The sequence below is a fragment of the Eptesicus fuscus genome, chromosome 5 (genome assembly GCF_027574615.1).
Source record: "Eptesicus fuscus isolate TK198812 chromosome 5, DD_ASM_mEF_20220401, whole genome shotgun sequence".
Taxonomy (NCBI): Eukaryota; Metazoa; Chordata; class Mammalia; order Chiroptera; family Vespertilionidae; genus Eptesicus; species Eptesicus fuscus.
This window is the reverse complement of record NC_072477.1, coordinates 30,332,168-30,358,414: the sequence shown is the minus strand read 5'-3', so window position 1 is coordinate 30,358,414 and position 26,247 is coordinate 30,332,168. Positions and strand designations below refer to the sequence as shown.

The window sequence follows — 26,247 nt, the reverse complement described above, 5'->3', positions numbered from 1 at the left end:
TGAGTGAAATTCTCACTGTTTCTTGCGTTTATCTTTTTGTACAGAACGAAATAAAGCGATTGTATGATCAACTGATGAAGAATAAAACATCTCTACAACAGTCTTTGAATGAAAGTAGTGGCCAGAGTATTGATGAACAGCTTCAGGTAATCAAGGCAAAATCATTCCGACGGACCTCACCTCGGGCCAGAGCCTCGTGTCTGAGCTGTGCTTCTGAGCCACTTCCCTCTGTGAGCCGTGGCCAGGCTTAAGTAAATAAAAACGAAAATCCTCATGCGGACCTTTGGAAGCATCTCGTGATAGTCCTTTAGGGAGCGTAAATCAAAACAGCAGGCCATTGTCACCTGTCAGCTGGGCAAAATGTTAAGTGTGTGGCGTGTTGGGAAATGCGCCCTCACCCCGTTGGTAGGAGTGCTGACGGGGGATCAGTTGGCTGGACTGCATTAGAGTTTTCGGTGTAAATGCCCTCCACCCAGAAGCAGTTCCATTCCACTCACTTATTCAGCAAGTGTTAACCGAGGACCAGCTGTGTTCAGGCACCGCTCTAGGTGCCGGGATGCATTTAGCTGAAGGACATAAGTGCATCAAGGTCGATGTGTATGTAAGTATTCAAGGGTGGACCAAGCGGCACTGCTTGAGTCAAAACCTCTAAATAGCCCGCCAGTCCATTAGAGCAGACTGTGAGCCTTACAAAGGCAAACCACGTGCCTGTTTGGAAGGAGCCAGACACGTTGGTACTGATTTGAGGACAAGCTGAGGATCTGATAAGGGAGTTGTGCAAACGGCAGAACGGGATGATGGGTGCAACTCGGTGCGTTTAAGGACGGGCACTTGTACCCCTACGGTACGTGCGTTAGAAACAAACTGAACTGTCGATCTTTGGGGAGAGCTGGAGGGGAGGGAGGGAAAGTGGGACTTCCCCTTTCCCTTAACTCCTTACGGTTGGAGTTTTAAATAAATGCGTGCGCTTCTCTAACTTATTTTAAATGTTTTCTTCTTTGCCTTGTCTCTTTAGAAAGCGGATGCCTACACAGCGGAGCTGCGGAACTCTGAGAGCCGAGTAGCAAAACTCAGGGCCGAGGGAGAGAGGCTTCCTCTGCCTTATGCTCTACTCCAGGAGGTTCACAAACTAGAGGTGTGTCCGAGCAGAAAGCATCCACGCAGTGAATTACTAGGATTATTTATAAGGATTATTTATACGGTTTTTCCCCTCCCACCAAGGGAGTTCAGCTTTGTCCTTCCTTCGGTTATTTTCTTGGTTGGATGAAAATGTTGGGCACCCCTGCTCTTCCTTTTCAGGACGTTCTTGACAGCATGTGGGGTCTGCTGAGAGCCAGGTACTCGGAACTCGGCAGCCCTGGCGTCACCGAGAGCCAGCAGGACGCTTTGTTGCAAGGCTTGGAGGCACTGGTGACCATCGGGAAGGAGAAGCTTGCCCGTGATCACGTACAGCAAACCAAAAGTAAAGGGGCCTTGCAGGCTCAGATACAGAGTCACGAGGTAAGCACACGGGTCGGAGCACCGGTTCACAGGCGCGGTGTTTCTGAGCGGGAACCCAGAGCATCCATTTTCTTCCTTGGGGAAATACGCATCATTCCTTCGTTCTTTTAACGAGCATCCCTTGGAATGCCCATTGTGTGCCAGGGGCCCTGCTGACCTCGAAGCCTATGATGTGAATGAAGCAGGTGCAGCTCCTTGCATTGGTGGCGCTTCCCATTGACTGAGAAGACAGTGATTGAAGAGCCATTCAGACAAATTTAAAATTAAAGTTGGGATACACGCTTTGAGAGCATTTAGTAGAGGAGATTTAACTCAGGAGATTGGACAAGGCTTCCTGGGAACTGAAATCTAAATAAACATTATTTAAATATGTAAATGTATATCTAGTGCCATGTTACCGCAAACCAGTGGTTTTCAACCAGTGGTGAAACATGCAGTAGGTGACTATTTAGTCGGGGGCACTGACCTCTTTTCCCTTGGATTGTGATGGTCGAATAACAGATGACAGCAGCCAACACAATAGCTGTCTGGTGTGAATGAATCAAAATTATATCTTTTTATTTTTTGGTCAGACTGGCAAAAAAACATTTTTTGGTGTGCTGCAGAATTTTAGCAATAGTTTATATGTGCAATGAGTTGAAAATCGCTGCAATACACGCATTTGTTTTCCATTCGTTTCATTAAACAAAACCTCACCAACCAAAAACATGCAGTGACTTAAGTATTGGTAATAAAAACTATAAGACGTAGTTCCTACCTTCAACAAGCTTAAGTCAAGGCCTTTGATAAATAGACCTTAGTCTAAGAAAGTCAAAGGTAAATATGTATAAAGGACGGAAGGGAAGGAGAAAATAGTATCAGTTGCTGGGCCCTGTGCTAGCTGCTTTATGAACCCCCCATGTATCCTTCACAGGGAATGGGGGGAGGGATTCAGGTTCCTCCTGACGATTAGAGAGGACAGCTGATGCAGCTGGAGAGGGACCACGTGAAGGGAAGCTTCCCCTTTAAAGGCTCTTAAAGTGCCATCCTGGGAGCTGTTAGGTACCAGGATCCTTAAAGATCCTGTCAACAAATTCCCTTTTCTTGCCATTTTACTGAGTAGAAGTTAAGAGTCAAGTTTAGGAACCCCAGCTATTGACCCTGTGGGCTCCCTGAGCTAACACAGCTATCCATACAACTTATTGTTTTGAAATTAATCAGACACATTATCACCTACCTTCTTGTAAAGTTTCTTAAACCTTAGAATAACTGATTTAGGAAAATCTGGCTGGAAATTGAAATTAACTAATTAATAATGTTTGGCCGTTAACATGGACTGTTTTGTGGAAAATATTACTAGGGTGATTTTTTTCCTTATGATTTGTTAAAATGTCATTAATGTTAAAAAAACTAAGGGATACATAGTCAGTTCTCTTTTTGTTTTCTTGTGTGTTTTAGTCTACATGGCTGACCTGGGATTGTGGGTTAAAAAAGCAAATATAACAGTATAAGAAGTTAAAGTAGCCCTGGCCGATGTGGGTCAGTGGTTAGAGAATCAGCCTGCGAACCTTGGGTTTGAGGGTTCAATTCCTGGTCAAGGGCATGTACCTGGGTTGCAGGTTCAATCTCTGGCCCTGGTCGGGATGCATGTGACAATTGATGTGTCTCTCTCTCATAGATGTCTCTCTCTCTCTCTCCTCTTTCCCCCTCCCTCCCTCTCCCTTCCACTCTCTCTAAAGAAAAATCAATGGAAAAAATATCTTTGGGTGAGGATTAACAACAACAACAAAAAAGTTAAAGTAACTTGCTTTGTAAGATTTCACATTGCAGAAATAAATATTAAAACCTTCTCCATTTTACAGCTTTTTTTCCAGAAGCTTGTTGCTGACATGCTGTTAATCCAAACATACTCCAACAAAATGCTTCCTTCTGTACTGCAAAAGAAAGAGACATCTTGGGCAGAGCAAGTGAAAGAAGTTAAATTACTAGAAGAAAAGGCACGCCAGTGTGGGATAAAGCAGCAGAGTCTGTTGCAGGTATTTGGGTTACATAAATTTTGTACTTGAAAAGCTGGGAATTCCGGATTGTCAGCCACCGCCTCCAGGTGTCCAAAACAAATGTCATTAGGCAGTAATTAAATGGGAATTAATAATGAGGAGTTAGTTCTGGCTACTACTCCCTGGATGCAATATTAGCTGAAGTTTCTTATGTGTAAATCAGGGACAGCTCGGCATCTTTCGACCGTCTAGGTCTGTGTAGGGGAAATAAAACTGAAAGCACATTGAGATCTTGAAGGAGATCATTTGGATGAAATAATCACTGGTTCAGGAACTGTACTTCCTGAACCAGATGTTCCTTCTGTCGCTGAAGTGGCCTCCTGGCAATCTTGTCCCAATTCCGAGAGAAAAAAATAAGCTTGTATAAAGCGTGCTCTCAGTTTTAAGATTTTTGCCCTGTAACTTTTTAAATGCCGTGGATGTCAGCACCTGAAGGAAATGAACAAAAAGCAAGGAACTATTCAACTCTATCCATGTGGTAGGATATGGTGTTGCTTTTAGATATTGATAAGTAAAATTTTCCAATGAGTGTGTCCAATGGATATTTGTAGTAATCTTTCATCGTATCAAAAAGAAGACTTCATGTGGGTGCCCCTCCTAGCCAGGTGACCCCCTATCTCAATAGATATGAAAATGAGCAAGGTGGTTCTTTTCCCAACAGATGGTATTTAGTGATACTATTAAGTGTGCGTACGTGGGCTCTGTAGTGTGTGGGGACCCTAGAAGTGGGCTCCTGTGGAAACGGAGCCAGGACGAGGCAAGATTTAGGCGAAGGGGAGACTGTTCCCCTGATGCAGGGTAAGCCCACACCTCAGTGAAATCATGCCTTGGCCCCGGTAGGGTAATGTCCGGGGCCAGGGGGTTGGGGCCGGGAGGAAGGCAGCAGCCCAACAGAAACTTCTGCTCCGAAGCTTTGAAAGGCAGCCCTTTGCCTTTGCACAAGAGAGAGGGGCTCTCACAAAGCCTCCTCGGAGGGGGTGCTGAGGCCGCTTGAACGCAATCGTCTCAGTTCCTGCTCCATTTGATGAGACAAACGTAATGCCAACTGGATTTTAAAAGCCTTCCCCACACAGGCAAGGGCCTTACTTCCCATGGGACACCCGGCTTCCGCTGGAGGGGGTTCGCTCAGAAACCCCTGGAATCCGTGCTTTCACTTTGTGTGCGTCTCAGAGTCCATTTTTATTTTTATGATTCATTTTGTCATTGTCTGGGGTTCATTAAACGCGCTCCTGTTGGTTGGATGTTCTTGATTCTCTAGAAGTGGGAAGAATTTGATGAGAACTACGCCTCTCTTGAGAAGGACCTGGACATCCTGGCATCTACGTTGCCCTCCGTGAGCTTGGTGGAGGAGACCGAGGACCGGTTAGTGGAAAGGATCTCATTTTACCAGGTATTTTGCTGCCGTTGAAGCTGTCAAAGGCATGGTCGATAGCACTTTGTATGTGTGGGAGAGTGGGTTTTTTTTTTTATTTATTTTACTAAATTGCTTGGTTTTTGCAGGTGAATGGGTTGAATTGGAATGAAATGTTGTTCACCACACAAATCCCTGTCCAACACATTCAGGGAAACTGTAGATTGGATCGAGAGCTCCTCAGCATCACCACGGGTTTGGCTTGGGGTCCAGGACCTCGGTCTGGGTCCTGGCTCTCCCGTTCCCTGCTGTCACTTCCCCCGTCCCAGCCTCAGTTCCTTTATCTGTAGAACACAGACAGCCATGCTGGTTCCACCTGTCCAGAGAGGTGGGTGTCAGTGGTTATGGAACGCAACTGACATGTGGAAAGAACTTGGTAAACCAGGAGCCTCTGAACATATATTCAGTTTTATTACTACAGGGGAGCTCTGAAGGGACCTAGCTTGTGGTCCAGACAATAACCTGTCACCTGCCACAAGCCTCCTCAAAAGACTTCAAACTGTAAACACTTTCTCGTGTAACTTTTAGTACTATTATCCAAGTCTGTGTGTCTCGGATTTCGATGCCACAGGACAGATAAAGCCTTAGAGTGACTTTCGAGTGGCACTGAGAATATGGCCAACAAGATAAAATCTTCTCACGTTTTAACTTCAGAAGATGAGTGATGAGAATCCGAGGTGTGCAGCTAGAGGTAGTTATCGCATATCAACTTTAAAACTTCAAAAGCAGGTTCGTTGCCTGAATAGGCTGGATGCAGAATGAGAGCCTGGAGTCCTCGGCCGTTCCTCAGAGGCATTCAAGCTCCCATAGGCAACGTTTCCCAGAGGTGGGAACGCTGTGGCCATGTTGTCTAGATACCTAGGAAGCTGCAGTCATCCTCTCTGCCGTCTTATTTTATAGAGCTTGACTCCAAGGTCCGGCTCAGTCCTCTGGGTTAGGAAACGCTGTTTGAATGCTTTGTTAGATACTAAAGGTACCTTCTGAACAGCTAAGAGAATGAAGCTGAAAACAGCATGTTAAACCTCGTTATATTAGAAACAGTTAATTTTAGCCAAACTCGTATAAGCCTGATCATTTCTCCAAAAGGGACTATATCCCTTCACATATCACCTGGGATTCCATTGAAAATGAAATCCTTGTTCTCAGACACTTAAGTGAATTCTCCAGGCTAACAGAAGTCAGACATCCTGTAGAGCCACCCCTCTCATAGGTTTCTGAGGGCCGCAGTCTCGTGCATCATGGAGAGGTTCGTGTCTTGATTGATACACCTCTGTAGGACGTGGAATGTAGGTCAGTTGCGTGGCCTCTGGAGTCAAAACAAACCTGTGTTCAGCTGCTGGCTCGGAGCCCCGTGGACCAAGTGGCCAGTGCAGTCTGACTCCATGTATGAAATGGGGAAATGAAAACTTCTCAAAACCATGGCCGTGTTGCTAAGTGGTTAGAGCGGCAGCTCATGCACTGCAGGGTCAGGGGCAGGTACCTGGGTGGTAGGTCACGCCCCACCCCCTGTTGAGTTGCGTGTGGGAAGGCAACCAATCCATGTGTCCCTCTCACAGTGAAAATAAAAACAAAAAACCTTGCGTGAGGATTAACAACAACAACAAAAAGCTTCTCGGAGATGCTCTAAATAGTGAGTGTCTCACACTGAAGGCTCGGAAAATGGGAACCTTTTTTTTTAAACTCACGTCGGACAGTTTATTCTAGCCCACAGGCGAGGGTAGCGGGAGAGGGTCACAAATGGCAGTGATGCAAAGGACATTGGAAGTAGGATTTTTGGCTTTAAAGAGGCTTAAGGTAATTGGGAAATGGCCAAAGTTCTATTTTGATCATAATTTGTTTCTAAAGATGAAATTTAAATAGCTGTCAGAATAAGAGTCGGTAGCTGAACCCAACCGTGGAGGAGAATTGCCTTACACAAGAGTTCTTCAGGGGGTCATTGTATTCGCCGTTTTGAAGAATTTTATTTTCCTTTTCATGAACTTTTATTGATGATGTGCTGTCTGCTTTAATTTATTCTGCTGAATTCCTTATCCTTTCTCCCTACTGAGTCTTTACATTGAGAAAACTCTGGAAATGAATTTTGTCCTGCTATTGAGGGCTAAAGGATAATAAAGAAATGTTTTCTTATTGAGCCCCTTCATATCTAGGTTGCAATATAAAATGCTTATGGGGCCAGGCAGGAGGACAGAAAGAAGGCATGCTGAGTGGTCTGCCGTGGGGAGGAGAGGAGGGGGCGGCAGGAACTGGGTAGGGGAAGCAGAGAGAGCAGGCTCTTAACAGGAGGCTTACTGCTGGGTTTCAGCCCATCTTTGCCCCACGAGAATGCAGACCCAAGGACCTAGATCTTCCAGTTTGCCCAGAGCCCCAGGAAATCCTCATTCTTTGTAAAATTTCCTGATTTTTAAAATAATCTTTGGGTCACACACTCCTGTCTGCAAGCTGCATGTGCCCCCTTTTTGTTTTTATTTTTTAATATATTGATTTTTTATTTTTTAATATATTTTATTGATTTTTTTAGAGAGGAAGGGAGAGAGATAGAGAGTTAGAAACATCGATGAGAGAGAAACATCGATCAGCTGCCTCCTGCACACCCCCTACTGGGGATGTGCCCACAACCAAGGTACATGCCCTTGATTGGAATCGAACCTGGGACCCTTCAGTCCGCAGGCCGACGCTCTGTCCACTGAGCCAAACTGGTCAGGGCAGCTTTCTTGTTTTTAGGTGGATGTGTGGATTTTTGTTTTCTGTTCACACGTCTAAGTCTATAGATTTAATCTGTGCAGTAGAAATACACGATTAGAAACTGGCGTTGAGAAAAGTGATCAATAAGCCATCCATCCTGTTTGTCCAGCCAGACTAGACTGCAGGAGTCTTGAGGGTTAGGAAAGGGGTCGTGTTTCTTCCGTAGACTCTACTGCAGGCCTTTTGTGAAGTGTTTGGGCGTAGGTTGGTGGGCTTCGTTCCGAAGTCATTCATTCCGTGACTTGACTTTTATTAGCAAATAAAGAGAAACATCGACGAGAAGCATGCCCGGCTTTACCAGACTCTGAGTGAAGGCAAGCAGCTGGTGGCCTCCGTGAGCTGTCCTGAGTTAGAGGGCCAGATTGCAAAGCTGGAGGAGCAGTGGCTGTCCCTGAACAAAAAAATCGACCATGAACTCCACAGGCTGCAAACGCTCCTCAAGCATCTGCTCAGGTACGTTTTCTTAGAGCTCGATCGGCATCAAGTTTTGCTGAGCAGAAAGGCCTCGGGGCTCCTGCAGTCCCCGGTTTTTACCCGTGGTCCCCCAGGTAGTTTCTCTTCCACAGTCTGAGGCAGTCGGGTCCCCCTGCTGGGCTGCGTGGGGTCTAGAGTCTCTGATACTGGTTTGCTAGACTCAGGATAATGTATAATCAGTCCTGGGGAAGATAGGATTCATAAGATAATGCATGTTAACCTCTGTGCCATGAGATTGCGCTTTCCTCTTCCAAAAGTTTTTAAATTTAAAATAAAGTAATAATTGTAGCTAACAGGATAATTTGGGAAAGTGTTTGGAGTTCTTCAGAGACTTTCTTTCCTTAGTTGAAATCATCTTGAACCCCTTGAGGAAAGTAGAAAACGTAGAACCTTCAAGCCTCATTCTCACCTCTGCTGCTTGGGGAACTGTCTTAACCTAAAGATGGGAAGTTACAAGAAGTGTAGCATTTTGCTTGGGTATTTTCATCACAGCAGCTAAATGTGTTGGCAGCTGGCCAACCGCCCTTTGCTGATTGTTACGTAACTTATACAAATGCCGGTTGTATTTTTACTATAAACACGTCTGTTAGGGGACATTTGATGAATAAAAATAATCTCCGTCCTTACCCAGGGGGTTTATTTTGTGTAGCTGAAATAAGAAATTTAAGATAGAATATTTCAGGCTTTAAAATGCCTCTTTCTTCTTGATGAGTCCTAATGGAGAGAGTCATAAACAGGCCAGGAGCGTCGGATTTGGGATAAAACAGGATATATTCCTTATAAACGCGATGGTTTTCTGAACAGTAGGGCTGATGAACACAGGAAAGCATACAGTAAAATAAGAAGAGACTATGCGGGGGATGCACATCATCCATAGAAGGCGTTTCTAATTCCCTTTCACTTGGCTCTTGGTAGTTACAACAGAGATGCGGACCAGTTATCCAAGTGGTTGGAATCTTCTCAGCAAACTCTGAACTACTGGAAAGAACTGTCCCTCAATGTGTCTCAGGACTTGGATACGATCAGAAGCAACATAGCCCGTTTCTTTGTAAGTTGTGCTAGACTATGCCCAGGTGATAAACGGTCGGAAATCAGTATCCGGGGAGCGTGTCCGGGGCTGCTGCGATCCAGTCTCCGTCTTTTGTGGGTGAGGAATCAGACGGGCTGAGAGCAGCTGCATTCCCCAGACGGAGAACTGATTGTTTGTGCTGTTTATTTGGGCACTTAGAATAATGAGGAAGTATTTCTTTAATTGGCCCTATGAAATATGTATACACTTAAAACTTGCTCTGACATGGGGCACGTTTTACAAATGCAGAAAATAACTCTCCTGCCCCCCGCAAAAACCTCACAAGGTTAGGAAGTCATGAGTATTAAAGTTAATAAACACATGGTTTTTAATCATGTAGAACTGGTATTTCGTCTAAAATGTTATTCTTCTAGCCCTGGCTGGGTAGCTCGGTTGGGTAGAGCATCGTCCTGCTGCACCCAAGGTTTCGGGTTCAGTCCCTGGTCAGGGAACATATAAGCCAGCCAATGAATACATAAATAAGTGGGACAAATCAATGTTTTCCTCCCCCCACTCTCCCCTTCTCCCCGCTTTCCTTCCCCTCTCTCTCCCCACCTCTCTCTCTCTCCCTCTCTCCTCTGTCCCCCTCCTTTCCTCTCTCTCAAATCAACACATTTTTTTAAATGTTACTGTTTCATTGTTTTGAGATTTTTTTTTCAATTTTTTTAATTAAGATATTATATGTGTACATATCTTACCATTGCCACCCCCCCACCCCACTCCCATATATGCCCTCACCCCCCAGAGTTTTGCATCCATTGGTTATGCTTATATGCATGCATACAAGTCCTTTGATTGATCTCTTATCTCCCCCACCTCTCCCTAACCTTCCCCCTGTAATTTGACAGTCTGTTTGATGCTTTACTGTCTCTGTATCTATCTTTTTGTTCAAGTTTATAATGTTCTTTATTATCCATAAATGAGTGAGATCATGTGGTATTTTTCTTTCATTGACTGGCTTAAATACTACTTTTGCAATATAAATTACACTTTTGAAACCTTTTAATCTTTTCTCTTTCCATTTTTCATATTTTGTAGCTATGATTATTTACTTTGGTATTGAAACGTAGATTTTTTTAAATATATATATTTTATTGTTTTTTTACAGAGAGGAAGGGAGAGGGATAGAGAGTTAGAAACATCGATGAGAGAGAAACATCGATTCAGCTGCCTCCTGCACACCCCCTACTGGGGATGTGCCCGCAACCAAGGTACATGCCCTTGACCGGAATCGAACCTGGGACCCTTCAGTCTGCAGGCCGATGCTCTATCCACTGAGCCAAACCAGTCAGGGCAAAACGTAGATATTTTTAAATATACTTTTAATAAACCTATAAGTGCACAGGAAAGATTTCAAATATATTAAAAACTTGTTGCGTTTAGTTTATATTTAATATGAACTTTGTGTTGTGCTCCACACTTTTTTTTCTTTAAAATATTTTTATTGATTTCAGAGAGGAAGGGTGAGGGAGAGAGAGAGAGAGAAACATCAATGATGAGAGATAATCATTGATCAGCTGCCTTCTGCACGCCCCACACAGAATCGAGCCCGCAACCCAGGCATGTGCCCTGACTGGAAAATGAACCGTGACCTCCTGGTTCATAGGTCGATGCTCAACCACTGAGCCACGCCAGCTGGGTGCACACTTTCTTTTTTAAAGTTGAAATAATGATTTGTCTGTCTTTTAAAATATTAATCCCCTAGATTGTAAGCCACTCAAGGGGCAAGAATTCACTTTTTTTGCTCCCCTCCATATAGCTAATGTCTAGAACAGTGTCTGACCCTTAGTAGGAAAAGTGTGTTTGTGACACACACCTGTGTGAGCGGGTGAATATGCACATACATACTTACACATCCACATACAAATATTCACTATTTGAATTGAATTCAGTTATTTGGTTTTGATCTCTAATCAGTTTTTCTGGCTCTTAGCTATTCTGTTCTCTATTGAGCATTTATAAAGTTTCTACATTTTAAAACTGTCTCCTAGGCGTTTTCGAAGGAGCTTGATGAGAAGTCCTCCTTGAAGACGGCGGTGATAAGCACCGGGAACCAGCTCCTGCACCTGAAGGAAGCCGACGCGGCGGCGCTGAGGGCTGCCTTAGCGCAGTTCGAACAGAGATGGACAGTGCTCATCACGCAGCTTCCAGGCATTCAGGAAAAACTGCACCAGGTAAGTAGTTAAAGGGCCCGCATTTAAATTAGCATTCACTTGTTAGCTCACAACTATTTTAAAATTATTCCTTTGACTCAATAATTTTCATTGACATTCCCTATTTTTCTCTGGCACCGCTGAATATGGGTCTTAATTACTGGACACTTCCCCCAATGGGATCTTTCTGGAGAGAGAAATCAGGCTTAATTACTTTATTTCCCCATTTATCTGCACCACTGTGGTGGTGTGTGTGAAGGTCGCTGTCATTGTTTTGGGGTCGTTTATTCTAAGCTTGAACGTGGGGTTTGTTTTTGTGAGTAACCTGCATAATTATGTAGCAGGACCTTTTATCAAACCCGGTATCATCTCCAGCGATGCCCTGATTCGTTTTGTTAACTGCGGGTAATTAAATGGAAATCGTTTTGTCCTTGCAGCTTCAGATGGAGAAATTGCCGTCGCGTAAAGCAATCACCGAGATGATTAGCTGGATGAACAATGTGGAACATCAAACTGCAGGCGACGACGCCGCGCCTTCGCCGAGTTCCGCATCTCAAGTTAAAAACCTTCTTCAGAAGTACAAGGTAATTATGCAGAAAGAGCAGAGGCCTTCCCATTAAACAGGAAGGCAAGGCAGTCGGAGAGGAAATACTGAAAAAAGACATGTGTGGGATATAATATAGAAGAACTAATTCTGGGTGTGGGGGTGGGGCGCTGGATGATTCTCAAGAGAGAGAACTTGTTCTTATTCTGCTTAAATTCCTGCAGTAGCTCTCACCACAGGATAGTATCCAAGCTTTTTTTTTTTAATTCTCACCTGAGGATATTTTTTCCATTGATTTTTTTTTTTTAGGAAGAGTGAAAGGGAGGGAAGGAAGGGGGAGAGAGAGAAACATAGATGTGAGAGACACACTGATTGGTTGCCTTCCGTATGCGCCCTGATGGGGGTTGGGAATCAAACCCGTAACCCAGGTACTGCCCTTGACTGAGAATCAAACACGTGACCCATTGGTGCTCGGCTGACACTCGAACCACTGAGAACCACCAGCCAGGGCGACAGTAGCCAACCTTTTAACGGATTCTGGTCCCTCGTCACCTCTCCAGCCTCCTCTTTTCATTCCCCCTACGCAAACCCTGGACTCTGCCTGGACCCAACGATTTGTGCTCCCTCAGCTGCCCTGGTGCTCTCTCGCTCTCATGCTTTTGGACTTTCCACCAGGAATCCCAGTGCCCGCATTTACCTGGAGAAACCCTCCTGGTCTTCCTTCAAGGGGGCAGCTCAAGAATCTTGCCATTTGGAAATCTACCCCTGTCTCTATGGCGCCATCGGTAGTTCCTACCACACGGTGTTAGAATGATGTGCTTGGCAGCCTTGACTTAGCGTTTTGAGAGCAGAGGCTGTCCTTCAGCTCCCTGAAATAGCACACCCAGCCCTGTCCCTGGCAGCCGATCGGTTTTGAGTAAATGTTCTTTGAATAAGAGAGTAAGTTGGTACAGGAAAATCAACATAAGGAAAAGTTGATATCCTGCAAATAGGCGTGAACGTGGCTTTCTCCGTGATATTTGATTTCAGGTAGATGTAAGTAATATTCAACAAGCCACACACCAGCATTTACTGTGTGCCAGGCATCGTGTTCATCCCTAGAAGCACACGGATGACGGCCTTGGTCACTGCTTTCAACGACTTCACAGGCGGAGGATGAATGGCTTAGTCACAAAGCAGGATGTTAGCAAGCATTTTATTTCCATAGTCTATCACAAATGTGACTTCCGTGAGTAGTGGAATCTTTAGAGGGTCCACGTCGGTGTATTCTCTCCGACTTGAGTAACCTCGCATGGACCACCTGATTTTCCCCTTTGGATGTCTCCAAGGGAGGTGCTCGAACTTGCCAGAATAAACCCAACAAGTTGCAGGCTTGACAGAAATGTGCTTGGCCCCACGTGGGGTTAGGCTTGCCGTAAACTGGGTGGCTGAGACTGTCCCCGGAGAAAGAGAGAAGCTGCCTACATTCCTAAAGTTCCTGGGCGGCCTGGGAGTCTTACCTTTAGACTTCCCGTCCTGTCGCTTCCACGAGCCTGCAGGTTGGCTCTGAATTCCAGGGCAACTCTCAGGTAGCCTCTCACAGGTACCCTTCGCCAATCCCTGGGTCCTGAGGTTGGTTCAGATGATGTAGCCACCATGCCTGATGCTGCCTGTGATATTTCAGTCTGTTTGAAAGCGGTCAGTCAGTCTGTTCCAGGATTGTGGAATTTCCAAAAAGACTGTCCATGCAAATAAATCAGGCCGCCGGTGGGGTAGGAGAAGGTAGACCATAGCTCCTGACAGGTGCCCCTTGATTGATGGATGAGAGCTTGGCGCCCCCTAGAGCGCAGCAGAGGGGAACTCCAGTTCATCTAACCTACTCTTTTTCAGGCTTTGGTGGCTTAATTTTGTGTTTGTTCCTTTTGTTTTAGGACTTTAGAATGGAAATGGACTATAAGCAATGGATAGTTGACTTTGTTAACCAGTCATTACTTCAGCTAAGCACCTGTGATGTAGAAAGTAAGCGCTACGAGAGAACGGAATTTGCAGAGCACCTGGGAGAGATGAACCGCCAGTGGCAGCGGGTACACGGGACACTAAACAGAAAGGTGTGCTCATGTGTCACAATCTGATGTGGGATTTGGCCTCTGCAAAATACCACGTTCGGGGAAATTTTAAAAGATGTTCATATAGTTAATTTACGGTGTCGCCTGATAATCATCTCCTTGATAACCCTTACTAACCCTGTGTGTTAGCATTCTCCGTAGGAGAGTATGAAATAGCTCTAATGTTTCTTTTGAGATTTCTTAGTGGGAAGTTGAGTTAGGCAAGTGAAGAGGAGAAATTTTTATTTAAGAAAATGTCTAGTATTCTGTGAGGCTACTAACTAGTCAGAGATTTTGGCATTTTCTGTGAAAGTAGATGTTCAAAAGTGGCAAAGTATTTGTTTGGAAAAGATTATAAAAAGGAAGAAAAAGGCATGTGACATTTTGGTAGATTTTTATTCCATGAATCTGAAAAAATGAAGAGAACTTATTCCTGGAAAATATTTAATCTGTATATAATTGATAGGGTCAGTCTGTTGATTTTCCTTATTGTGGAGGAATGCACACAAATGGATTTATACAATTAAAATTCAAGTATGTGAGTGAACAAAGAACATGAACAGGCAGTTCACAAAAGATAAAACTATAGTTAGCAAATGAATATGTAAATATTACAACTTCAGTTAGACATTTAAAATAAACATTAGTATAACATTATACACTTATTAAGTTAAGAAAAATTGAATAAGCTTTGGGCTTTTATCTTTATCGCATTCATACATTTCAGATAATGGCTTAAATCCCTTTTGGAATGCATTCAGAAAATTTCAAGAATCATAATAATCATTTTTCTTATTGCTTTACCCAGCAATCCACCTCCTACATGTTCATCTTAAGTAAATAGTCCTTCAAAAAGGAAAAGATAAGCTCACAAAGTATTAAATTCACAATTATTATTGGTGAAAGTAGAATGCCTTAATTTTCCAACTAAAGAGGAATAATTAATCAAATTATACTGTGTCCATACAATGAAATATTGGACAGCCTTTTAAATTAATAAAGGCATATGTCATGACAAGCAAGTGCCCATGAAATATTGGAAAGCGAATACAAAACTTTTCATATATATATATATATATATATATACACATAATACTGTATATGTACATATATTATATAATATTGAGTGTCAGCAACATGATTTTATTTTGTTCAGATATTATGGAACTCCAAAACAGCCAGCTTTCTTAGCACGTTAGGTTTCATTTCAAATGTTAGAATTTTTTTAAGGGGATTTTAATTCTATTTCCTGATTTATGAATTATTATTTAAAAAGTTATTGGGAAATCTTACACTTACTAAAAATCTCAGAAGAAAATATATCACCCTATTTAAAACATATCATGATATTTACTTTTTAGAGCATATGGTTTAAGATACGAAATTGTCTCATTCATAACTTGTAGATACAACATTTAGAACAGCTTTTGGAAAGTATTAGTGAGAATGAAAACAAAATACAGATTTTGAACAACTGGATGGAGGTGCAAGAGGAGCGACTGAAAACTTTGCAGAAACCGGAAAGTGTGGTCTCGGTACAGAAGACACTCCTGGATTGTCAGGTGAGTGCCACACGGCACCTGCTGGCCCGGGGCCAGGGTCTTCAGTCCACAAGTAGGGCCAGCCATGGTTGTTTCTCAGGACTCTCCTCCAACCCTCATGTGTTTACTTTTTTATATCAAAGAGATAATTATCCAGGGTGTGGTGTGTGTTTTTTAATATATATTTTTATTGAATTTTTTTTTAAGAGAGAGGGAGAGAGAGATAGAAAGTTTTGTTTTGTTAATCCTTACTTGATATTTTTCAGAGTTTTTTTTTTAAGAGAGTGGGAGGGAGAGGGAGAGGGAGAGAGAGAGAAACATCGATGTGAGAGAGACACATTGATTGGTTGCCTCACATATGCACCTTGACCTGAGTGGGCCAGAGATTGAGCCTGCAACTGAGGTATGTGCCCTTTACCAGAATTGAACCCAGGACCCTTCAGTTCACAGGCAGACACTCTGTCCACTGAGCCAAACCAGAAAGGGTAGTGGTGTTTTTTTTAATGGTAAACAGAACCAAGTATTTACATAGTTATTGTTATTCGTGGCGGGGGGGAGCACTTATTTTTTTTTAATCTTTATTGTTGAAAGTATTACATATGTCCCCTTTTTTCCTCCCATTGACCCCATCTAGCCCACCCCTTCCCCAGGCCTTCACCACACTATTATCTGTATCCATGGGTTATGCATACATATTCATACAAGTTCTTTGGTTGATAACAATACATAGTTATTGTTATTCTTAAGAGGTTTGAATATTACTCCTAAGGAAAAAATGTTCAAAGGCAATTTTGAATGTGATGTTTTCCATTTGTTATGTCTTTTTAAAAATGCACCAAATATTCACAAAATTACTCTGAAGTTTCACCGATTTTGAGTATTTTATTCTGTTTCTTCGGAGGAAAGGACTCTCTTTTACCTGCTGTGTAACGTGTTCTAAAAGGACCGCTTGTCCCTTGGAACCGCTGTCCAAATCCCATTTGGGATGAGGCCGTGCCCTTGTTTGTTTAGTTGCCATTCACCAGGTCACTTAATCTTGGAGGTGCCCTCACCCAGATGTAGATTAATCCTCCATACACACTGCCCGGCTGTGCCACTCCGGGAAGATGCTCAGCTGTCCCTGTGGCTGCCCACGCCTGCCCCTGCTGCCCACAGCCGAAGCACTGCTCGCCTGGCCCCAGTTCTCCTTAGAAGGTTACAGAACAATACGGGCCATGATGCGTGAGCAGCGACACCACTCACAATAAGAGCTTTTCAAACCCTCTTTTCTAACTAGCCACTTCCACTTTAGAATTTTTGCAGCCACCTCAGACCCCACAGACCTCCTGACTGGAAGCCTACAGTCCACAGCTCAGTGCTACCCCACCCCCAGAGGCTTCGCTCGAGTTCTAAGCTATGTAGAACATGGGGCATCATCACTGTTTTCCAGACGGGAAAGTGCCGACCTGGGAGTTTGATGACTTAAATGCCTGGTCCAACAGCCAGTACAGGGTGGACACGGGTGGGACTAGGCTGCTGGCCTCTTTGTATTGTACCACGATGATAAAGACTTGTTGCCTGGACTCTTCTCAAATCTAGATCTCTCTAATAATTGAAATTATTGTAAAAGTTCATATTGTAATCATGTAAATTTATATTGTAATTATTCATTATAAAAACTGAAGAGTGTTATGATGAATGTCTTTGGTGTAGTGTTAATTAATTATATACTCTCATGTCATTTTTACTTGAGAAAACAAACTCCTGTCTCTTACACCTTATTGTTTTGTGATATTGTACATATGAAAACGGTTTTCTTTTGCCCTCTAGGATATAGAAAATCAACTTGCAATGAAATCCAAAGCACTGGATGAGTTGAGACAAAGCTGCCTGACTTCGGAGAGTGGGACACTGCCACTGTTAGAAGACACAGCATCCAGAATCGACGGGTTATTTCAAAAGAGGAGCAGTGTTATCAACCAGGTACTAGAATTCATTTGAAGGGTGCTATTTCTCTTCACATATTCGTCTTTTGTTGTTGTTGTTCTTGTTTAATTGTGGAGACTTGCTCCAGACCAAAAGCTGAAAACTTGCTGAGAAAATTACTGAAATGAAGAAAAGCGTTTCAAATCCATGACCCCCCTTTTTTTTGCACTGGGTAATTAAGAGACAAAATCACCAATTCCAACATCAGGGCAATCTAGAAGTCTACTTGGTTATCTTTGTTTTGTCTCATGTACTCACAGACAAAAATGTCTTCATCCCCCAAACCAAACAGAGCATCTGGCAGTGTGTCCTGGCCAGATACACAGGAGCAGCTGTGAAGCAGCAGCTCAGATCCCCCACAGCCAGGGAGGTGCCTCAGGGAGAGACCGGTCCTGTCTGGAGCATTCTCTCTTAAGCTAGAAGCATGGGCAGCACAAGGAGAACTCCACAGGTGGGGAGACACAGGGCATGTGGGGAGGAGAGAGAAGAGAGGAAGAGTGAGGACATCCATTCATTCTACGAAAGGCATGTCAGAGTCTGCATTTACCCCTTCCTGGAGGAGAGCACCAAAAGAGAAAAGACAGGCACCTCTAGACCTGGCCACCTTGACATTCCCCCACAAATGCAGGAGAAAAGTGTAAATACTAACCAGTTATCGGGTGTCCATAGTTCCCAGATAGTCCAAGAGGATTATTTATCATTTACTAAAGTCTGCATTTAACCATTTGTCCCAAGAGGGAGTTGGAATAACCTGTGTGAATGAAATCCATAAGTGACCCTCAGCTTCATTCCTCCCCGAGAACCCAAGCAGGAAAATAGGGGTAGAGCTGAGCTGCACATATCTTGTGTGTGTGAGTCATTTGTTAAACATGTCTTTTGTGAGGCACTAGGCTCACTGCCGAGGATATAGAGATAAACAAAAGAATATATGGGTTCTACTCTTAAAGAGTTCACAGGCTACTGGAGGAAACACTTGAGCCGATAATTATAACACAATAAATTGCAATATAATAAAAATGTAGAGGGGGAAAAATATTAAATGAGATAATGCATGTAAAAAGCCTGCAAATAGTATTAGCATAAGGATAGACATATAGATAAATGGAATAGAATTCAGAGTCCAGTAATAGGCCCTCGTGTTTATGGTTAATTGATTTTTGACAAGGATGCAAGACAATTTTAGTGGGAAAATATAGTGTTTTCAAAAAATTGTACTAGGACAACTGGATATCTACATACAGGAGAATGAAGTTACATCCCTACTTTCATACCACATACAAAAATTAACTCAAGCCCTGACCGGTTTGGCCTAGTGGATAGAGCGTTGGGCTGTGGACTGAAAGGTCCCAGGTTCAATTCCAGTCTAGGGCACATGCCTAGGTTGTGGGCTCGATCCCCAGTAACGGGTGTGCAAGAGGCAGCCGATCAATGTTCTCTCTCATCATTGATGATTCTATCTCCCTCTCCCTTCCTCTCTGAAATCAATAAAAATATATTTTAAAAAAAGAAGATATACAAATGGCCAATAAGCACATGGAAAGATGCTCAATATGACTGATCATCAAGGAAATTCAAAGCAAAACCATAATGAAATGTCATATCTACTAGGATAGCTTTAACAAAAAGCAAGATGATAGCAAGTACACTGAAGGCAAATGTAAAATTGTGCAGCAACTTCGGAACAGTCTGGCAATTCCTCAAATGGTTAAGCATAGAGTTACCATACGACTCAGCATTTCCACTTCTGAGTACCTAAACCAAGAAAAATTAAAACATATGTCCACATCAGAAATGTGTACACAGATGTTCGTAGAAGTGTGATTCATAATAGCCAAAATGTCCATCAACTGCTAAATGGATGTGGTATGTTCCTACAATGGAATATTATTCAGCCATAAAAAGGAAGGAAGTACTGATACATGCTACAACATTGATGCCTTGTTATACGATTCCATTATGTGAAATATCCAGAATAGGCAAACCTATAGAGATGGAAAGTAGATTAGTATCCAGAGGAGGGTCAGGGGGAAGAATGAGGAGTGACTGCTAATGTGTATGGGGTTTCTTTGGGGGATGATGAAAATATTCTAGAAATAATTATAGAGTAAAGCTTATCATTTTTGTTTGTTTTTTAATATATTTATTGATTTCAGAGATGAAGGGAGAGGAGAGAGAGATAGAAACATCAATGATGAGAGAGAATCATTGATCAGCTGCCTCCTGCACGCCCCCTACTGGGGATTGAGCCCACAACCCAGGCATGTGCCCTTGACCAAAATCGAATCCGGGACCCTTCAGTCCCCAGGCCTACGCTCTATTCACTGAGCCAAACCAGCTAGAGCTAAAGCTATTGTTTTTAAATAATACAAAGGACAAAGACCTAAATCGTCCATCTAGAAGCTCTCCAGAGTCAATATAGCCTAGTGTTTAAGAGCAAGAGCTTTGCATTCTCTGTCCGAATAAAGATCTTTGCCGCACCATTCTCTTTCCTAGTGACCTCGGGCAGGCACTTAACCTCTCTAAGCCTCAGTTTTCTAGTCTATAAAACGGGGACGATGATACCTACTCTTTTTTCTACCTCCGTAGGGAGGCCTTTGCAGCACTCAGTGAATGCTGTTCTGCTGGCTATTCCACTTCGTGCTTTAGTGTAATGAATTTTGCTCAGTGGTTTTCTTATCCTCTCCCTCAGACCACACGTGGCATTTCTGCTCTGTGAAGCTATCATTATAATTCTAAGGGGCTACCCTCAAGAGCACCAGAAATTACGCCAACTTTTTATGTGGCAGCCAGTACACTCACAGATTCTGGCTCCTCCCCCAGTGTTCTTTCCCGGGGCTGTCCCTCCCTCGGCGGAACGCTCTCCCTGCTGATCCCTCTGGTCTCAGGGCTCTTTTCCATTCGCCTGTTCTAAAACGTAGCCCTCTCTGAGAGTTTTTGTTCATTGATCTACCCTTCCCACCTTCAGTCAGTCACCGAAGCTCCTCTAATACTTTCAGATTGAAATGCTTAAGTGGTGGATAGAGTCCTTAAGGAAGAAGAAGAAAAAAAAAATGATGGTAGAGCCTCTTCCCAATGAATTGCTAAATATGCTTCCCCTTTTCATGTAGGTCAATGAGCTCAAGACCTCCATGCAGCCCCTCCTACAGGAGTGGAAGATCTACGGTAAACTCTCTGAGGACGTGACTATGATGACTCTTCGATTCGGGTACTGCATGGAGCACAGCAAGCCTGTGGTTCTGTCATTGGAGGCCCTGAAGTGCCAGGTGCAGAACCTTCAGGTAAACTCACCGGGTCTTGGCACAGCACTTTATTGGCAGGTAATCTCCAGGGGAAGCAAGCGCAGCCATGGACACAATTGCGTTTGTGCTCTCAGCAGAGAAGCACAAAACAGTATTTTAAACACCAGCATCAGAAGTATAGCTTGAAATTCCAGAATGAATCACGTGAGCCAAAGGAGTGAAACTCTGTCAAAGTTTACATTGACTTTTTCTTCATTTTTAATGTTCCTATTGTTTTGCAACGTAAAGGTTTTGGGCTTGGGTGGGTTTCTTTCTTAAGTACACTTTAAAAGTTTTTGTCTCAAATAAAAGAATACTTTCTCAGTTGTTTTCTTACGCACAGTTTTAATAATTTGTCCCAGTCCTATCAAGGTTTGTGTTCTTATTACTGTGACACAGAGAAGGTGTTAAAAAGCTGCTGCCTTCTTTGGAATTGGCCAGGCCACTCGGAAACTAACACTCCTGCTCTGTTCTCTTAGTCTCTTCAGGACGAAGCTGAGAGCAGTGAAGGGCGTTGGCAGAAACTCCAGGAGGTGATTGGAAAACTCAAAGGTTACTGCCCCTCAGTTGCTGAAATAATCGAAGAGAAACGCCAACATACTCACACCAGGTACTTACTGCGTTAACATACAATCTGAATAATCGATCAGTTATCTCAATGACCTGTGTTGAATGAAGTGTCATGGGCATTGGACAGTCTAATCTTAATTATCTGCGATGACTGGTTTCATACTCTTCTGGCCTCTATTGTTTTGAAGGATCTAATTCATGTCCGATTTCATGTCGTGAAGGCTGTTACCCGCCCTGTTCAAAAGTTTGGTATAATCAATTTATAAATACCATGATTACAGCCCCATAGTAGAAGGCTGTTATTTGCCAGAATACATGCCCAGTGTAATCCTCAGGGACACCAATGATCCAGGCAGAAGAGACGGGCCAGATGGGAGGTCTTTGCCACAGGAAACCTTAGACGATGGAAGAAAGGGGATGTTAGAATACCTTCAGGGAACTGATTTGTGGGCTCAGAAAGGATTCTTGATGAAGCCTGTGTAATAGGAAGCTCCTTAAGAGGTGTGGCCCTAGTTAATTGCAAGTCTTTTATTTTATTGAATGTGATATAGAAGCTGGCCTAAAGCTGCTTTAGTGATGGGAGAGAAAGGTAAGCTGCAACAGTCTGCATATAGAATGAGAGCAGTTTCCTTTACTCCCACTGTTATGTTAGGAATGTGTGTGGCTTTTGTAATTGGAGAATAAATTTGTCATAAACAGTTTAAACAGGCTTCCTTAAAGACCCAACTCTATAAATAGGAGCCCCTCCTACGTGGAGCAGTTTCATCAGGCGCACAGTCAGTACTTTCTGCACGTCTGCCTAAGGGACACCCATACTACAATAGATAGTCCTTGCCAATCACAAATTTTGTCATTTTTGTTAAGAATTATAAAGTCAGTTAAATATTCCAGTTTGGACTTCTGTTTATATATTGATGGTGCAATTAATAAAAAAGGCATTTAACAGTTTTGTCTTAACGATCCGGGAGAGTGTGTGCACTGAGCTTTTGCTGCAAGGGAAAGGATGGGATCGGGGACCTGTTCCTGTTGCCCCGACAGGTGGACCCAGGTAAACCACGACATCGCAGAGCAGTTGCAGACGGCCCGGGGTCTGCTGCAGCTCTGGGAGGCCTACACCAGTGCTCACACTGAGGCTGTGACGAGGCTGGACCAGCAGGAAGCAAAGTACCACCAGCTTGCAAACATCAACATGTCTGGAAACAACCTGGCAGAGATCCTGACCCCGGCCCTGCGGGACATACAGGTGGGTGCAAAGCCCATTGGGGAAGCCAAGGGGACTGGACCGGGCACAAGGACAGAGGAGTGCCTGAGCAGGCTGTGTAGGACACGGGTGAGACTGGGATGTGTGGGGCTCGGGGGGCCAGGTGGAGGCTCAGAGGCCAGGTCTGGGCAGCAGGCAGCAGGGAGCTGGGTCGGGGGCACCTGACACCACCTCGTTCCAAGTCTCCCCTGTCACTCTAGCAGGTAAATCTCTAAAGCCAACGCCTCATGCAAAGTCTCAAATAAAGCAAACGTATCTCAACTGAATAGGATTATCTAAGAATAATAGATGTCGAATCTCTTGCTTTAAAAATAATCGTGGAAAAAAAGATAATTATGGACTCGCCTCTATGTTGATAGGGTTTTCTGTAGTTATATATGTTTAAGAGCTCTATTATTTCCTCTGTGGTTTTATCCTGTTATGGTGATAAAGGCCCAGAAAGTGATGACTTTCAAGTTTTAAACTGGGTGACCAGCTGCCTTCTGTATCTTCTGATACTATAGGGCAAATCAAAAAGTATTAACCAATTTAATGAATGACAGGAATCCAACGGATGTGATCGGTATTTCTGATCAGCGTCTACCTGACCTGTTCTTTAAGAAAAAAAAACACACAGAAGACACATCCACACACACAGTATTTCCAGAGAAGCCTTAAAATCGGCGTGGTTAATGAGATTCTACAGTCTCTGCAAATAAATCCACTTATGTCACAAAGTCTCAGAGGACAGGACTGCACTAGTCCTTAAAATGCCATTAAAGCAGATTCCTAAAATGTTCGACGATTAAAGACGTAACACACAGGACTCACCCAGGGGATCTCCAGTTTCTAAAAACGAGAAGCCCCAACCCTATTGGTCAGTGGTCAGTTTTCTCCCTGAACCCGCAGATCTCAGAGCAGCACCAGTGATGTGCATCATGTAAACAACGCTTAGCCTTTTCAGCTCTTTTAAGATAAACAGTTCAAAGCCATGCCGACAGTGTCAGGGCAGAAAGCCTCCCAGATGTTGGGGGAGGCAGAGCGAGTGGGGGATTCTTGCCGAGAAAGGAGGAGGAGATGTTTGGGGATCACCTTTTCTCCTCCAGGAACTGCAGCGTGATGTGCAGAAGACGAAAGAAGCCTTTGTCCACAATTCCACTCTCCTGGATCGCCTCCCACCGCCCGCGGAGTCTGACACCCACGTGCTCCTCTCTGGTCAACGGCACTCCCTCCAGAGGGCTTCCTCCTTGGAAAAGATGCTGCTTGTGAAAGCAAATGAGTTTGAGGTACATCTTCTTTTTTCATTCAAGTTGTAGTCGTGGACATGTGCCCGTTGCCCTTAATTCCTTATAGCCTATGAAGTGATAGTAATCCGTGCTCGTTAGGGCAACTACAGAGTAAAGCTGCCCCTGAAAGTATCTGCCATTTGACATGATTCTTCAAGTAGGTGATTTTTCCATCACATGGGAATGGGCAGATCTTACGCACCCATTTCTTCTTTGTTGAATGTTAGTTTAAGAAGTCATATATTTCATACACTGTTCAGATCTCAACAGTTATTTGGATCTCCAAGTGGGGTAATTGAGCCATAGGCCATTTGTTGGATTCTGCATTCACTTTTTTTAATCCTTGCCCAAGAATATTTTTCCATGGATTTTTTTTTAGAGAGAGTAGAAGAGAGAGGGAAAGACAGAGAGAAATATCCATGTGAGAGAAACACATTGATTGGTTGCCTCCTGCACCAGGGCCCAGGCCAGGGAGGAGCCTGCAATCAAGGTATGTGCCCTTGACCAGAATCAAACCCGGGACCCTCCGGTCTGCAGGCCAACGCTCTATCCACTGAGCCAAACTGGCTAGGGCTGCATTCACTTTTTGAAGAACGTTTTGTGTGTGCACTGTCAAAAAGCTGCACAGAAGGCCATGGAATTCCAGTGTCACATCTCAATAGCAGCAGAAAAAAAAAAATTTAACTAGCAGGACTGAGGGAGCAGAGTACACACTGACCTTCCTCTGCATGGTCCCTCAAGCAGGTGAGCCATCCATCCCTGGAGGCTCAGTGCTTTGCCAAAGGCACAGAGGAGAAATCAGGAGTCTTCTGAATATTTAAGACAGTGATGAGCTGCAGGTGGGGATGGGGCGGGGTGGGGGTGGGGGGGGGGAGTGAAAACAATTTGAACTTTTATCAGCTCCCGAGGCTGTGCTTAATTCTGTTCTATATACAATTGTCTCTAATGAAAATTTCTCTTGTCCTAGTTTGTTCTATCACAGTTTAAGGATTTTGGGGACCGGTTGGAATCTTTGAAAGGCCGTATTACACATGAAGAAGAGAATTTGGATAAACTCTACCAACAGGAAAAAGAAGAAAATCCCGACTCATTCCTGGTATTGCCAATATTTATCATTTCTAAGTGCTTAGACTCAGCATAGGATAAAACATAAGCTAATTATGGTCACACTATAAAATCTGTTTGTATCATAACTCTTATGCATGGCAATCTACATGTCATTCATTCTTGCCCTATTTTCCCTAACTTCTAGAAAAGTATGACAGCATAGGGATCTATATTAGTAATATGCCACAGTAATTTTAGTAGATTTTTAACTTTTGATGTCTTTACTAATTAGCTTTAGTTAACTAGAATAATCTACAAATTGGCTATGGTGATTAAATTTTTCCGGTTAAAGATCAAAAGTAAAATACCCTATGAAGTTAATTGTACTTTTTTTCATTTATTAGCTTAGTTAACATAAATGAATGGGAGATTTAAAGAATACTGGATCCTGCATACTCCTAAGTACCAATCCACATAACCTGATCAGGAGTCAGGATCCCATGGCACACACTCATTCCCTTCCATTTACGTATTGTTCATTGGAGTTTTCATGCTACGGGGCAGAGGTGAATATGACCCATAAAAGCTAAAATGTTTATGATCTAGCCGTTCACAGAAGAAGCTGGCTGACTCTGACCTGGATTATCACAGCAGAGTTCTGTAGTGACAACATGGGTATTGTAAAGGATGTTTGCTTTACATATTTCCACTGTGCTGTGCCAGCACAGCCAAGGGTTCGGCGAGCCTGAGGGAGGGCAACAAAGGATGTAGAAAAGACAGGCAAAGAGAATAAGCTGGGTCTAGGTGGATCTCTGGTGCCTGGCTAAGGCAACAGAGAAAAGATCCAGACGGCAAGCTGAGCCTTTATTTTATAGCCAGAGGTAAACAAGGTAGTGGTCACCATAGTTACAATGTTCTTGTGAGTTTCACTTGTTTTGGCAGCACCTGCTGCACCTCCCACAGCCCATTAGCTACCCAGGAAGGATCTAGGGAGCATCATAAGGTCAAGCTTAATTATGCTAAGAGGGCTGTGCCCTCTAAGCTGGGACTTGTTTGTGGCTTTGCCAACAGGTCAGTCCGAGGCTTAACCCTATAGCCGCTCCCTACATTCCACCTAGAGGCTGTCCCTGGGATACCATTTTAAAAATAAAATTTTGATGAGTTTGAATTCTTATATCATTTCACATTCTACCAAAATGCAGATGTTTAAGTACCATGCTTTACTAGGGTTATTTTAAGGATTACGTTTTCATGCGACTTGTAGGTAAACTGCATGATCTGTTGAAGGTCAAGTTGTTGGCAGACCA

At 43.5% G+C, this 26,247-nt stretch overlaps 1 protein-coding gene across 1 annotated transcript in view; it reads left to right on the top strand.

Annotated features, from left to right (window-relative positions):
- Positions 1-26,247, top strand: part of SYNE2 (spectrin repeat containing nuclear envelope protein 2) — a 307,542-nt gene that overhangs the window by 225,268 nt on the left and 56,027 nt on the right. Inside the window, exons 74-90 of the mRNA XM_054715998.1 lie at positions 45-146; positions 1,016-1,135; positions 1,300-1,500; positions 3,342-3,515; positions 4,795-4,926; positions 7,946-8,142; positions 9,079-9,211; positions 11,224-11,406; positions 11,823-11,969; positions 13,840-14,016; positions 15,420-15,575; positions 17,364-17,516; positions 20,627-20,797; positions 21,277-21,407; positions 22,406-22,610; positions 23,714-23,893; positions 24,861-24,989. Of these exons, the coding sequence (XP_054571973.1) occupies positions 45-146; positions 1,016-1,135; positions 1,300-1,500; positions 3,342-3,515; positions 4,795-4,926; positions 7,946-8,142; positions 9,079-9,211; positions 11,224-11,406; positions 11,823-11,969; positions 13,840-14,016; positions 15,420-15,575; positions 17,364-17,516; positions 20,627-20,797; positions 21,277-21,407; positions 22,406-22,610; positions 23,714-23,893; positions 24,861-24,989 (2,691 nt within the window). The remainder of the gene's footprint in view (positions 1-44; positions 147-1,015; positions 1,136-1,299; positions 1,501-3,341; positions 3,516-4,794; positions 4,927-7,945; positions 8,143-9,078; positions 9,212-11,223; positions 11,407-11,822; positions 11,970-13,839; positions 14,017-15,419; positions 15,576-17,363; positions 17,517-20,626; positions 20,798-21,276; positions 21,408-22,405; positions 22,611-23,713; positions 23,894-24,860; positions 24,990-26,247) is intronic.